Source organism: Diabrotica undecimpunctata, chromosome 8 (assembly GCF_040954645.1).
Source record: "Diabrotica undecimpunctata isolate CICGRU chromosome 8, icDiaUnde3, whole genome shotgun sequence".
Classification (NCBI taxonomy): Eukaryota; Metazoa; Arthropoda; class Insecta; order Coleoptera; family Chrysomelidae; genus Diabrotica; species Diabrotica undecimpunctata.
Genome location: NC_092810.1, coordinates 9397680 through 9414700, shown reverse-complemented (window position 1 = coordinate 9414700; position 17021 = coordinate 9397680). Strand labels below are relative to the sequence as shown.

General features: G+C 32.9%; 1 protein-coding gene across 11 annotated transcripts in view; it reads right to left on the bottom strand.

Moving 5' to 3' along the window:
* Positions 1-9720: 9720 nt before the first annotated feature.
* LOC140449241 (uncharacterized) overlaps positions 9721-17021 on the bottom strand; it is a 130269-nt gene continuing 122968 nt past the window's right edge. For all 11 annotated transcript variants that reach the window (XM_072542443.1, XM_072542439.1, XM_072542442.1 and 8 more), the window contains exon 3: positions 9721-13930. In XM_072542443.1, the coding sequence (XP_072398544.1) occupies positions 13746-13930 (185 nt within the window). In that variant the 3' untranslated portion in view covers positions 9721-13745. The remainder of the gene's footprint in view (positions 13931-17021) is intronic.

The following is a 17021-nucleotide window of genomic DNA, read 5'->3' as shown; positions in this document are numbered from 1 at the left end:
TAATCAAACCATAACATAACCTTAAAATATAAACATTCATAGTAAATATCCTAATACTTTGATATTCTTACCTCACAAATTCACGAACAACTAATAATACCAATCGCACTGAATGAATGTTCATAACCAAAAGTCTTTATTTATTCTTCAAACAATTAAAAAACCAATATTTCCAACTTCTTATGGGACAAATACACACAAATTAAAAATGTTTGGAAAGCTTTTTAAAATCCCTGCCCATTGTAACGTCAGAGCTTAGGCAGTACAGTAAAACCTCGATATAACGGACCTCTATTTAACGGACTTCGGATATAACGGACAAAAAATTCGGTCAAATGTAGAAAAAAAAATAAAAACGTACTGTTAATATTATACATGTTTAACCCGTCCCTTTAACACCCTATTTTACAAAAAATTTCAATAAAATTTAGTATAAGAGGACACATTTCTAGATATTTTCAAAAATTGGTTTTTCAAAGAATTTGTACCTTCAGTGAGAAAATTTCAAGAGAAGAAATTGGGAATACCGCCAGCAGAGGTGAAATGTTTATTGCTTTTAGATAACGCTCCTGCTCACCCCTCTGAAAATATTCTACGTTCAGAAGATGGAAACTTTAGCTCTATGTTTTTGCCAAAAAATACAACATCACTTATCCCATGCATCGCAAGTTTTAGACGTAAGTAATGGTTGTATTGCACAATGGAGATAATGCAGAATATCCAAGAGGACAGCCTAGCTTGCAAAACTTAAGGTCTTACAATTTAAAATCAACAATTTTTAAATTTACTGCAGCATGGGAGGAGGTGAAAGAGCAAACATTAAAAAAATGGTTGGAAGAATTTGTTTGATGGCCAAGATGCATAGATTTAAAAGGGTTGAAAGTTACTGATTTCTGTAGGACAATACATAATAATGCAAAACATGTGGCTGAGGAAGATGTGTTACAAGGGCTAGAAGTAGATCTAATGAAGGTGACCCTGGCCTAGAGAAGGTGACCCTGGATATAACATCATGACTGAAAGTGAAATAGCAGATGAAGTTATGAACCTATAAAGTAAGGATGGAAGTGAAGTTAGCGAAGAAGATGACAAAACAACACTGCCAAAAATAAAATTATCAGACGTAAGATCGCATCTCGACGCTCTAATAACATTTATTGATTATATTCTTCAGATAACGAAGTTCAACTATATTCTACGCATTTTCTAAATTTTGGAGAGTTGATCATAAAAAAAAACAGTAAACATCGAAATTGCAAACGAAACTTGATTCCTTTTTCAAAACATGATTACTGACAGCGCAGGGGCGTCGATATCAACAGCAACGTCACTTATATTATATATATATATATATATATATATATATATATATATATATATATATATATATATTAAAAAAAGTGTTTTGATTTATTTTAAACATATTTTTATATAACGGACACCCTGTTCCCCCAAGTAGTCCGTTATATCGAGGTTTTACTGTACATAAAATAGATTCCTCCCATTCAACTTTTAACTAATGGATAATAATATTGTATAAATAATATTGTCCATTAATTGACTATTTACATTAATAGATTATCGTTGTATATCTTAAAAAACTGTTAGAGGAGATAAAATATTTAAAAATTAAAGAATTTCGATTCAATTTGATTGGAGTTAATCCTTTCACGGACATGATCATTTAAAATGTTTGTCTTTATGTTAGGAGACTCTCATGGATCGGCGCTATTTGAACCGTTACTTGAGTCAAGACAGATGTGACCAACTATGGAGTGTAAATGACACTTGGAACAGGAACTGTTGTTATAACTTTCAGAATTGCCATGGGTTATTATTTAAACCGAAACTTTTATACTGGCGTAATTGTTCTCTATCGTACAATACAGAACAGATACAATATGTAAATATTTTATTTAATTATCAATAAAAACTATATATTTCTATTAGCCTTTTATTTATATCAGATTTTTGTAGAATATTTCATATTTTTGATTTAAATACTGGATTATAATGAAACAGTGGTTGATATTCACCAAAATACTCAATTTTGCTAATTAATATTTTGCTTTCTTTATTAGGTATGACATTTGAATTTAATTCTGACAACGTCTGTGCGAGGTTGCCAATTTTTGTCTGACTGTCTTGTCCCAAAACGATGTATTTTACCTAAACTATTCAACGGTTATGACCGACTCGTCTGTGTAAGGGTTAAATAATTCATGTCATAAATTATGTAACATCGCCACTTTTAGTAGAAAGCTTTAACACTTTGGCTACTGTGTGTACCATTTCTGGTACACAGTTGATGTTTACCAGAAACATGTACCAAATTTGGTCACATGAAATGGTAATGTTTCAAGCTGTGTGTACATTTGGTGAACACAGTTCTGATGGTTTTAAATGCGTATCTAGGTTCCTACAGTTTACTGCTAAATTCTGGCGAAGCAGTTTGGGACATAATCAACAGATGGCTGTACTATGACCGATTTTTTAAAATTATGGCGGAGCAGTTTGAGACTCCTTCAGCAGATGGCATATTATGGCCATTTTCTGACTTGTTTGTGCAATATTAGTCTTGTGTGTTTACGGTTCTAAAATTAGTACTTAAAATGTCAAATAAAAAATTAAGTGATGCTGAACAACGTGAAATAGCCGAGAATATGAGTGAAATGGAATATGAGTTTATTAGTGAAGATGATGATGTTGATGCTATGGATATAGATGATCCAAATGATCAAGATTCGTGTTCTTCTTCCTCTAATTTAGAAATTAACAGTGATGGGCAAGAGTTAGAATTCGAATCTGATCTAGAATCTCTCAACAACGATTCTGAACCTGATATTTTTTTAAATAATCCTAATCCTAATATCATTTGGAATAATTGTGCAGGTAATATATAAATTAGTATTCACTTTTATAGTTTTGAGTTTATAATTTTGTAGGTAATTTGAACACATTTACTTCACGGAAGATTCAGGATTCTCCCAAAGTTTTTTGTACAACGGGAAGGAGATTATCCAATTCATTTTTATAAATTATTTATTGACAACGATATCTTATCACTTATTGCCGAGGAAACCAACACATATGCTGAACAGAAAATAGTATCAGGAATTACAAATGAAATATTAACAAAAACAGCATTATTGGGACAATGGAGAAACACAAATCAATCCGAAATTTTTGTTTTCTTAGGTCTTCTAATATGGATGGGTTTGGATCGTAAACCCACTTTGAAAGATTATTTTAGCACCAATATGCTGTACAAAAATGAAATTGGAAAATTTGTTCACATGTCCAGGATAAGGTTTGAGCTTCTTTTGTCCAATTTGCACTTCTCAAACAACGAAATTGCCTCAGATGATAGGCTCAAAAAATTCCTTCCCTTGCAAAATTTGTTAATCAAGAAGTTCCAATCAGCATATACTCCTGACAAGAATGTGTGTATAGATGAGACGATGATTCCTTTTCGAGGACGACTGAGCTTTCGCCAATATATACCGGGGAAGCGTCACAAATACGGTGTGAAATTATTTAAACTATGTGGAGTGAAAGGTTACACATACAATTTTAAAATTTATACAGGAAAAGAGCAAACACCTAATGAAAAGCCAATTGGTACAAAAGTGGTGCTACAGCTTATGGAACCACTTTTACATTCAGGTCGCGTTTTGTGCACAGATAATTATTACACTAGCGTGAATTTAGCACGCGAACTTCTGTACAAAGATACACATTTAATAGGCACAATGAGAAAACACAGGAAGCATAATCCAAAAGTAGTAAGTGAGGCTAAATTAAAAAGGGGTGAATTAGTCATGAGACAGAATAACAGTAAAATCATAATTGGAAAATGGAAAGACAAAAGAGATGTCATGTTTCTCACTACGGAGTCTGTGGCTGAAATAGTGGACGTGCCAACAAAAAGGGGTGTCGTGAGAAAGCCTTCCACAATCGTGCAGTATAATAATGTGAAATCATTTATAGACGTCTCTGATCAAAAAGCATCATATTCATCAGCAGTGCGTAGGGGTATTAAGTGGTATAGGAAAGTTTCAATTGAACTTTTGGTTAACACATCTATTATAAATGCACATACTGCATACGAGGCTATAACAAACAAAAAGATAAGTATCACTAAATTTAGAGAAGAAGTCGCCTCAGAAATTTTTCGTAGTCGAAATATTCGGTATTTGGATGATCGTCGTGTTAACCAAGAAAGAAATCACAAACTTTCCGAAGTGGAACAGAGAGGTCGTTGTACAAGATGTTATAAAAATAATAGTGTTAGAAATGGACGTAACTTTGCTATAAAAGAAACAAAACGTGTTAAAACATCTTGTCTAGCATGCAGTGATAAGTTTTTGTGTACCAACTGCTTTTTTGACACTCATTACTGTCAAGCAAAAAAATGAACATTGTGTCCAAAAATGGTACACATAGTTTCTAAGAAGATAATTACGCATTTATTTCTGCCACAAACTGTGTGTACCATTTTTTGACACGGCCCTTACACATGATTTTTTTTCAAAAATATACCTAAATGTTGATATTTACATGTTTTTAGTATTAAATATTGTGAATTTTACCAAAATATAGTTTCAGTTTCTGACAAAAAACTTCAAATTTATAGCCAGTAGCCAAAGTGTTAAAATACTTCCAATGGACGTTTTAAGCTAGTTATACGAATGACGTTAATTCGATTAGACGTTTCACCTACTGTAACTTTTTTCGATTATCAATAAAAATCTGGCAATCGCACATTCCTACTATAAATGAAGTTTAGGATTCAATGAATTTACATTTCTTTATAATTTTATAATATTATATTTGGCAACAAAGAATTTTAGTTTTCTTAAGGAACTAAAATGTCGTTTCCTTTGCAACATAGGCACAAATTAGTAAGAGATATATTTTGGCTGACTTTTTGGACCCTATCAAATAGTTTTGCAGCATTATTCAAAGCTTACATTTCAGTTTCTCTATACTTCCGGCCAACTATTGCTCTTAAAGCTATCGTTATTTGTCCTTTTTATCTACAAGTACTATCTCTGTTATTTAATTCGCGAATTATGAATGCAATATTATTTAGGGGTACACCCAAATAAACTGTTGCAATCACGACACTTATCATCAACTTTTTTTTCATCATTTTACGCAGACTGCAGAAAAAAATTTATCTTCTAACTAACCAGATTTTAAGTCTGAAATTGTGAAGTTCCACCTAACTGTAGCTGATCTACATGTCGTAAGATTGGCAGTACACTGTCTGCTGGTAATATTGGCAGCAGTCATTAACTTTGTTATTTTTAATGGAACACCCAATATATTATTAATATGGTATTTTTAGATTCTGCGGAAAATTTTGGATAAATTGTGCATAAAGTAAAGTACTATTAAAAAGTACATACTCTTGAATAAATGTTGACAGGGACAAAACTTTTAACATTGGTAGCTCACTTATTTACAAACAATATCTTTAAAATTTGTACATACAGAGAATAAGCAGTATTCAACGTCTTTCTGTTTTATATACTTCCTTCTCCATCTTCAAATCGGTATGAAGTATCATCTGAGTATAATGGGTTGCCTACCTTGATGTGTAAAACATAATTTTTAAACTGACTACAATTACGTGCCATTTTCGCTCTTAGTTATAATGTTTTATGATATTTGTTAAACCACTTTTTTGTGTGTTAGCATGCCTTAAATATTCAATTGTATTTTTTTTTATAGTTATAATGGTTTTAATTCAAAAAACGACAAGGAAACAATTATTGTATTTGATGTTGGACTTCTTAAAAAACAACAAAATAGTACTGACTCGCAAAACAAAGCCGACAATTGCGATTTTTATAGCCGTTTGCTTTTCCTCTATTACAGTTCGCCCAGTTTCTACAACTTACCTATTAACCCCGCTGTCCTGTTCGGGTCTATTTGACCCAAAAAAAAAAAAAATTATTTCTTATTTTACAAATTATTACGCGGCGCAACGTTTTGGTATTCCGTAACTTTATTACCTAATCTGAGGTCTTTCAATTGCATATGAGATAAAACTTCAACTTCCTGATTTTTTTGATAAAAATTAAATTGTTACCTATGATACGTTCGGGTCAATATGACCCACGTATTTAAACCGTTAAAAATTTCCTGTGTACGTATGTTTAGTTGGCAGTGTTTTATATTTTCTAACAGTGTTTGTCAGTCATGTAAGTTTATAAATAAAAACAAGTTTCTGCAAGCTAGAACTTGTAAAAAATTTGAAGTGTAGCTGGACGATGTCAGGTAGAAGGGCACGTCATGTAGAAGGAAGTGGGGGTGATAGACAAGTAGTAGGACCATCGAGTTAGAATCTAACTCGATGAGTAGGACACTGATGATATGTCAAGCGCATTCATGCCATTCATATACATTTCAGTCTATTTTTGCATGTTGATAATGTCACATCGAAGAATGCTAACCGAAAATGACCTGCGCGAGCTCGCGAACGTGTCAGACAGTGATGAATACATATCAGAAACAGAAAACCATACAAGTAGTGAAAGTGAAGAAGAAAGTAGTGATGATTCTGTTATTCCATTCTACGTACCACATCCTGTAGAACCTTCTGTAACAGTTCCTTCGAAAGATGGTAATATTCAGTGGTCGCTTGATCCTCCTTATCAACACGGTCGTTTTTTTACGGCCAATGTTATAAATAATGCTCCAGGAGTTACAAGGTACGCATGTGCACGAATTTCGATATCAAAAATTCATTTGACGTGCTCTTTTCTGACATAGTTGCAAACCAAATTATTAATATGACAAACATGGAAGGCCAGCGTGTTTTTGGAACCAACTGGAAAGACTTGGATAAAATTGGTTTTCAAGCATACATTGGTCTTTTATTGTTAGCTGGAGTTTTTAAGTCCCATGGTGAATCAACTAAAAGTCTGTGAAATGAAGAAACTGGTCGTAGTATATTTCGAGCAACAATGTCCCTTGAAGTGTTTACAAAAATTTCGCAAGTGATACGTTTTGATAACAAGACTACTAGACAGGATAGGAGACGATTAGATAAACTTGCTGCAATACGTGAAATTTGGGGAAAATGGGTGGAAAATCTACCTAAATTTTTTAACCCTGATGAAAATGTTACTATCGACGAGCAATTAGTAGCTTTTAGAGGTCGCTGTCCCTTCAAACAGTACATTCCAAGCAAGCCAGCGAAATATGGCATAAAAATTTGGATTTTATGTGACACCAAAAGATCTTATGCTCTAAAATTGCAGATCTATACAGGAAAAGAAGCAGAACGAAATCAGGGAATGTGTGTGGTGTGTGACTTGACTAATGATTTGAAAGGCCACAATATTACTTGCGATAACTTTTTTACATCGTACAATTTAGGCCAACTTCTTCTAAAAAGAAAAAATACAATGCTGGGGACTATAAGAAAAAATAAACCGGAGCTTCCAGCACAAATTGCGAATAAAGAAGTTCATAGTTCGTATTTTTACTTCACGCAAGATACCACTGTTGTTAACTATATTCCTAAAAACAATAAAAATGTTGTTCTTATGAGTACTTTGCATCATGAAAAGGCTATTAGAGACAGAAATGACAAAAAGCCCCAAATTATTTTAGATTATAATTCCAGTAAGGGATCAGTGGATACTCTAGATCAGCTGGTTGGTACATATACATGTAAGAGAAAGACAAATCGCTGGCCCATGATTGTTTTTTATAATATGCTGGACATTTCTGCCTACAACGCGTTCGTTTTATGGACATCAATAAATCCCCAATGGAACACCAATAAACTTACAAAACGGCGAATTTTTCTTGAGGAATTGGGAAAAACACTGGTGAAACCACTTATTCTTTCCAGGAAAAATTTACCAAGAACCAAAGACTCACAAGAACTCTTAAAAAGGACACGAGCAAAAGTGAGTAGAGAAGATGGAAATTCTAGTTCGTGTGAACCGTCTATGAACAATCCAACTCCACCTGCTAAACGATCACGCTGTAAATTTTGTTCTAAAAACGATAATAAGACTAATATTTTATGTTGTATATGTCATAAACATATTTGTAAAACCCATTCTTTTTATTACTGTCCCAGTTGTAAACTGAATTAAATTTTGTAGATATTTGTTATTAGGCTTTTCTGGTTAATGAAAGAAAAAAATACCTTTTGTTTTTGTTAATAAGGTTTAATTTACATTAACAACATCATTTTTGTTTAATTAACCATAATTTTTTGTTAGTAAAGTTTTGTTTAGCACTATTAGCTTATTTTATTTCGATTAAGAAGCGTAAGCCATAGTTGGGTCATATTGACCCGAACAGTACATTTGTGTAGTTGAATCGAACGGGACAGCAGGGTTAATATTGTTTGACACCCTTAAATACCTTGTGAAAAGCTGGTAGTCTATTTCAAATGGGTTACTGGTGTCTCGTAACTGACGTAGCTCTACATTTAAATAATTTCTTTCTGTCACATCTGGATATTGTTTTTATCATCTGCTCCATTCGTGGTCATATTTGGTAGATATTTCCTTCATTTATAGGAAAATTTTGTTTTTCCAAATGAGTTTTAGGGAATTATATGAGGGCGATCCAATAAGCTTCAACACCCGATGGCGCCATTATCGCAAGAGAAATTTATTACCCTCGCCAGATAGCGACCGTAAAAAAATTGGTTTCAACGTGGTCGCACGTCAGTTTTTAGTGAATCAAGTCCAGGCGTCCTGAAAACGGCTACCACGAATGATAACGTAGCAAACCTCCATGATCTCGTATTGGCAGACCGACGATTCAAGGTGTGCGGGATACCTGAGACAATAAGGCACTCAAAAGACTGCGTGACAATATCCTGCATAAAATTTTGTCTTCAAAAAGCTGTCGGCGCGATGGGGAACACGTTTGTTCACACCGGATAACAAGCACAACCGTGACACCACTTCAGACCAGGGTTGGACAATGTTTAAGTACAATCCGAAGGAGTTTCTGCGTAGTTTCGCGATTGTTTTCTGGTATTATTTTTGTTTCCAAACTTGAAAAAGTCACACGCCTGGTATGAGTATAAGAGTACGTTGAGAAATAAATCCTCACATTTCAAAAAAATTTCGTTTTGTTCTTGTAGGCTAAGTGGTTATCAGACCGTTCTCGTAAAGAACAATAAACGGTGTATTTGATTCAAATAGCGGCATATCATAGAAAATTTATATTGGAAGCAGTCGTACGAATCGATGAGAGATTAACCACCGAATATTGGTCAGGCCAAAAATGGTCATTTGTTTAGATAGGTGGTGGGAGGGTACAGAAAAACCTTACATTGTGTTAAATGGGTGGGGAGTCAAGAATCTTTGAAAATTGCGTTAGATAATACTTGAACGCCCCCTATAGCACACACATTGAAGTGAATCAGTCAACCCGTTGAGTTTATGAGGCGATGAATGGATGACAAACACTGCACTTTTCAATTTCAAAGGTCATTTCGACTGCTCTTTTTTCCCGATGTCTCAGATGTAACTTTAGAACCTTCTGGAGAACTAGGTCCACATCATTCCCATCACATATATGTGTTTCAATACCATACTTTCATTTTATAGAAAACATACTATGATTCATCTGAATACTTATATTAGAATCCCTTATTTAACAGAAAACTACTATCTTCGTCTATTTACAGGTAATCGTCATTCATTGGGTATATGTAAAATAGAAAATGGAACTTGTTCATATATTTAATAAGGTTTAAACCAAAGTCTGAGCTTTTATACAGTCTTAAAAATAAAGAAAAACAATTATTTATGCAGCACTGTCCTACAGAATGAGACAATAAATTTATATAAGGCTTTTTTGCTATACATGAACTTTTAAGAGATGACAATTATTAACAACATGATAAGAGTTTGTAGAAAAGCAACAAAGTCAGGTAAAAGAACTTATAACATCGGTGAATTCGACTATACCAATCACTAGGCTATACTTTTAAAGCCCTTACAATATACGACAAATACAATGTACAAGAGTTGTATGTTTTAAATCGAGATTCAATTTCGAGAACGATGGTATAAGTTGTATACGTTGTATACGTTTTTAATCGATATATTTTTGTTGCGCAGTATTATTCATTGGAGATTATATTTATACATAATTATTAGTATTTACAAAGTCTCATCCTATCAGAGAATACCGCATAAAAGTTCCCTTATCACATAATCTCTTTAAAATAAAAACAATAAGAATCGTAACTGATCGACAAATTGTTGCAAGACTATCTATTATAAAGACATTAATAGAAACGAGTATCAAAACCTATTTATACGATTAAAGTAAGTTTTCAAGATCCGAAAAGTACATATTCGTAGGACATTATTAATTCCTTGAAGTTTATAAAATATAATTTAAGTCATTTATATATTTAATGGCCTGTACTTAGAACGACGTTTCTAATCTTGAAAATATCAACATTTATATCATTATAAATTATTGTTTAATGTTACTGAAATACGAATATATCTTACTATTTTCAAAAATATAAATAATTTTATCACTTATATAAGTTAATAACTTCTTTTTTTAAATACCTGTGATTTAATTTATAACGGAATAATTCTCAGTGTATACCATAGTATAAAAAAGTGTCCCCTTTTGGCTCAATCCTAAATCATCGACATTATGCCGTTTTCATTATAATTTTTACAACTTTTAAAATGTAATTTAAATGTTTTTATACCGTTTTGTACATGGCTTTTTTGCAAATACCCCTTTTGTTCATTATCCTAAAGTGAGATTACTTACTTTCAGGTTTCACTGATGATGGTCTTATACCACTGAAATCCTTTTGCAATTTGTAATTTTAGTAATTTTAATAATATATCAATTACATTAGAATTTTTGACTTCATTGTAAATTTCTTTACCTTTGATCTCCTTGTAGGCGCTAGTATATTAGTTCAACATTTTCTTAAGATCAGTTTTGTAACCGTGCGGAATTATAGAATACAATAAATGCCTGCAGAGTAAAATATAGCTAAACGGAACAGCTTTTTTATTGCAATTATGAATACTTGTTTAATCAACATTAAAGTACCATAAATTGACGGTTTCTATTAGGATTCTTGTGAAAAATATTCATAATAGAGTTTTATAGTTGCAGGATGATAATTTAAAACAAATCTGCTCAGATACATGTCTCCTAAGATCGCAATAAACCAATATTAAAATTTATAATGTCTCTAGTGATTATAAAAACCATTTAACTGGTCTGTTGAAAATTACTTTAATTTATGAGTGTTAACCATTGAGTTTTATATTAAACTTTCTGGAGTACACCTTTGAATGTCGGTTCAATACAAATGATATAACAATCATTTGGGTTGAGTGGCAAGTCTTCATTATAATTTATAAATTTTACATTGAAAATAAAAATCTGGCAGACATCTTGTCAACTTGTACTTTGATGGATTCTTCCAGATATCGTCATGGTTGAAATGGGGCGTGATTACAAATGTTACGGCTGGGGTGCCCCAGGAGTCCAATCCATAGATCATGGATTGCGAACGCCTGTTCCGGGTATGGTATACAAGTATCCTGATTCAAGGACTGGATGAATAATCATTTTTTAATCTTCCGGCTGAGAAGATGAAGGTGGTAGTCCTTAAAAGCCCGAGAAATAGATATGGAATGGTGTTTGATTGCGAGGATCACTCCTAAGAAGTACGTCAAGTACTTGGGAGTGGTCTTACATACCAATGGCCCCGGCAAGTGACTCGTAAGGCGGCGGAAAGAACGGCTGTGTTGGAGAGGGTAATTCCCAATATAGGGGGACCCAAATCCGAAAGGAAGAGGGTTCTACACAAAGTTTTGCAGTCTATTATCCTCTACGCAAAACCAGTCTGGAGTGCGGCTGTGGAAACACAGGCGCACAAGAGCCTCTTGATACGTGCGGACAGAACTAGTCTGCTGCAAGTAGCAAGTGCTTACATCACTGTGTCTGCTGCTGCTCTGTGGGTAAAGGATATTTCAGAGGAGAAATAGGGTGATACAAGGTGAGAACGTTAGAAGCGAGGAGGGGGCCACATACGTTGGAATGTGACAGGACGAGTGGGATGCAACAAGGGATGTGGCACAGTGGACGAAGTCACTGATACCAAATCTGCGGAGCTGACTGTACTGCGGGCATAGGTAATATCTGATGCAGGTGATCACAGGACACGGGAGCTTCCGTAGCTACTTGTACAGGTTCAAAAAGACCAAATCGGACAATTGTCTTTATTGTGGAGCTTCAGACACCGCGCCAATACCCTTTTGGACTGTGTCAGATGGGTAAGACAAAGGAATAAGCTAGAGAGTGTTTGAGTCAGTGTGAGAGAGATGGTAGAGAAGATGATGATGGACGAGCAATGGTCGTACAAAATGCACAACTAAGTGAGAAAGGTGCTGTCGATAAAAGAGAAGAAAGAGTGGGAGCTAAATGCAGTTCTAGCATACGCATACGTATTTCCTGGCTGAGGATTCTCACAACATGGTTTAAATTGAGCCATTGTATCACGGCCTGTTGAGGTATTTGGCAGGCAATCCATTTATATTCTTAACAGTATGTGTTGAGTTAATACCTTGTTATTTTGCAAATTCAGCTTCATTGTATTCACAAAGAGTCCCTTATATTATCCAAAAGACTACGGACGTGTACCGATCAGAAGAAAACGAGAATTTCTCTTTTTATTTAATAGGAAAATTTATAGGTATCTAACTGTCCACTGCTCTATAGAGGTCATTGCTAGTCTTCTTATCCTTCTTATTAATTGAGAGTCCCATTTTGGTGTTTCCGACAGGGTCGAACAAACTGTATTGTAACAAATGTTCAGAACGGATTTATGGGGATTTCAAGTAGATTCAGGATCTTAAAAATATGGGTTTTCGCTTAAATGTCAGATATATGTTTTAATTGTCTGTAGAGGCTATATAGGCTAGGGTTCAAAATATTCTATATATGTAGCTACATAATTGCAATAATTCCGCTAATAATGTTCCGAGCTATTTTTGTTTGTTTACGGTTTAAATTATTGTTGGTAATAATACTTTTAAATGATAAGTTGACATGATAAAAAAGATAATTTATCAATACATATTAACATCTAATAACTATGATAATTATTCACAAAAAAGTTGCAAAGGGTATAAATATAACCGAAAATTATTCAATTGTATCTAAAAAATAATTGAGATTTTGGAAAGTGGTAGAAAAAAAGAGTCAAATTTTGTTGAAATTAATTAATTAATAAACGTTTATATTAAAAATCCGGAAGCATCTGACAGAAGACTTGTTTGGTGAGATTAAACTGTATTTTTAATGAGTATAACTTCTTTACTCTATAAGTGATTTGTTTAAAAGTTTGTAATACATCCAGAACCCCAAATAAAGATTAGTCCAAAATAAATATTGATTCCTTTATTTAAATGGATTAAGAAATACTTAAGAAGGAGCCATTGAAGAACACTTTGATATAAATTTAATCCTTAAAGTATTAAAGAACCCGTTGCACATTTCGGTTCACCTTATTCAGACATTTTGTATTCACAGGCATTTAATCACCGTCCGCGTTTATCACTGTTAGACTTAAAACCTCTTCTACTTCAGTAACATTAAACACACTTTAATTATAAACAAAAACAAGTTCTGCTAACTTCTTTAAGTAACGAAATGTAAGAAAAACCAACTACAACAGTTAACAGTTGGATGGGAAGAACCTAATTATACCCTGGGTTGTAAGGGGACTGCTTGACGTAGCCTTCCTTTGAAGGAGGGGGCTGAAGAGGTGGTTGAGATACTGCTACGTCGTAAGGTGGTGGGTTGGCGCTGTAGTCGTGTGCGGCTTGTTGGTAAGGCTGTGGTGGGTATGGAGTTGCTCCTGCCATGGGGGGTGACACAGGACCTACAAATTAAAAACATGGTTAAATATTTTTTTAATCTAAATATTACAAAATGTAGAGTAGAGTTAGTAAATTTCATTAACCACATTGCAAGTAGTTAGAAAATTGAAAATTCTTGATGAATTTCTTCGACGACGATCCAACATACAAGCGTATTCTAGTTTAAGTCGCACTTAAGAGCGTAAGCGCAAAATTTTGGGCCAATGCTTTTTAAATGTATTCATTTTTTTCGAATCCTGAGAAAACTAACAAATATTTTTGAAAAATTTAAATGCAGAATCAAAGATTACATTATTACCGAGGGCCGAAAGTCCCTTAGAATTAACAAAAAGTTTTTTTGAATGAGATATTTGAGATTAAAAATCACACTAAATTCTCTCTTCTTTTTCACCGCTGTAACTTATTAAGATAAAGATTATAGAAGTTTTCAGGGACTTTCGGCCTTGGCAATAATGTAATATTTCAAGCATACTTATTAGTTTTCTCAGAATTTGAAAAAAATTAATGCATTTAAAACACATTGGCCCGAATTTTGCGCCTACGCTCTTAAGGCCGTTTCTCGTGATTCTGGGCATAGCTAAATTCCAATGTAAAAGTTTATATCAAATAACGCAAAAACTATGGCAGATATTGAGATGATTCCTTTTTATATGAAAGGTCTTAAAAAGTTCCAGTGCTCTATTTGATTGTAAATTAATAAATTGTTTAAACAATATTTTTTTTTTAATATTGTTGGTTAAAATAAACGTAAAATTGTTTTTTTGAAATAGGGCACTACAGAATTTGACCCACTTTCCGAATCTGTTTTTATTTTTAGCATAAAGTGTAACACAAAGCAGCTATTTGGTATAAACTTTTTAAAAAATCTCGAAGTTCTGCTAAATGTAACTCTCTTTCGGTCAGCACAGGCTGTCCTTGTCGATAGCTTCTGGACTATTATTATTAGGGCTTATTCCGACTTTTGACAAACCAGTGTGTTTATTGTTTTTAAAATGGTTAGTTCACGAAGATGTTTATAAGTACTTGCTTATATAATAATAATTTATTATGTAGAAACAGCGTATAATTTTGGTCAATCAGACAGTCCAACTGCTTATTACCAAAATTTATTTGCCCAAAAAAAAATTAAAAAATGGGTCCAACAAACAAAAAGACAAAAAAAATATATTAAAAACAAAGTAATAATCAACCTGATAAAGACTATGGACTAAATGCAGAAGAGTTAGTTCAGTTGTCAGATGAAGACTTCGAAGCAAAAAAACTGGAATTTTTAAAAAAATTACAAAAAAATTTCTCAGAAAGAAAAGAGATTTTTAATAATACAACGACTCAAAATAACAGTGCTGCATGGTTTATTGAAAGTCAACAACGATTAAAGCAAAAAAATGAAACAATTTTAAATATAAACATTGACTATCAGGCAATTTTATACATGATGAATATCCCTTTCTTGCAGCTAGTCCAGATGGTTGAATAGGTGACTCAGGCGTAGCCGAAATCAAATGTCCATGTAAAGCAAGAGAACTTACGCCTGAAGAAGCTATTGAACAAAAAAAAACTTCAATTTTGCCAACTAATTGATGGTCAATTGCATTTGAAACGAACTGATTACTGATTCCTATTACTATCAAGTTCAAGGACAGTTATTTATATCTAATAGAGAATAGAACAGAATACTATTACTTTGCAATATAGACCCCAAAAGGTATTTTATTCGAAAAGATCTATAAAGATGTAAAACTGTGGGAAAATATGCTACCAAAATTGCAAGATTTTTATTATAATATGCTACCAAAATTGCAAGATTTTTATTATAATTTTTATCTTAAACCAGCTTCTAAAGAAGAATTACACATAATTCTATTATGTGAATTTGATAGTAATATGCGTGATTTCTCTTTAAAATATATCTATTATCTTTCACTTCCATATACTTTAAGTATTTTCTTCTCTATTGCATCTTTAGGCCATAAATCTTTGCTGAAATTGGACATTTAATTTGAACAATAATATTACCTATGAGTCGATCAGGTGTTGCAGCTAAAAAACGATATTCCTGATGAGCAAATATCTAAAGCAAGCATTTCGCTTAATTCTTGTACTGCAATGGATTGTTTTTATATTCCATAGGCTGTGAATTTATTTCCTTTATAAGCATTTGAAATAATGTCTTTGGCAACCTAATAGACGTAAATCCTTTCATTTTAATTTCATGAATGTTTTTATTCGCCACATCTCTACATTTTCCATTTCAGAATATTTATCATCAAACCGTAATCTACGTTAAAAGCCAATTTGTCAGTAAAAATGTAACAAAAAAAAAACAAAAGAAAATATAAGACATAAAAAACGAATTCAGCAATACTGTGACCTCAAAATATCTTGTTATACATTATTTTGTAATAAAATTTTATAAAAGTTTGTCTTCGATTTTATTATTATGATTTACAGGACGATTATTTGTTACCTGTATGTACCTTTGCTAAGTTGTGAATTAATTATTCAATAAATAATATTACTCTGGTATACTCGTATTATTCTAATTACCCCATAACCGCACTGAATAGAAGACCGCCCGCCCCTTATTGTATAGACCAAAGACTTTTCACCACAGGGGGTGGGTGTCCCAGTTGTAAGTAGGTATAAAGCTCAACTCTAGTACAAGATGACGTTTAAAATATTCTTCGTAAATGGATTTTGTTTTCGTAAAGATATTTTTGAAACAGAGATTCCACTGAATTTAACCGTTAGGATTTTCGAGGATAAGCCTTAACTTTCCTTTTACTTTCCAAATTTAAAAAAATCAATTTCTGTTTTTTACGTAAAACATACCCTATTATCGTAAGCAATCACTGTCCTAAAATTTTATTAATAAATTCGAAATAGAAACGAAGTAATATCATTGATCCAAGTTGGGACATCCTGTAGGTATATGAATTATTAATTTAAATTTGTAGCCACTGCGGATCTACGTATTTTTGCAGAAGACCTTGAATAATTTATTTAAAAAAATTACGAGGAAAATGTTTTTATTAAAATTTGTGTAATTTGCAAAAGGCTTAAAGTTGAAAATGTTACATTACATGATGGCCA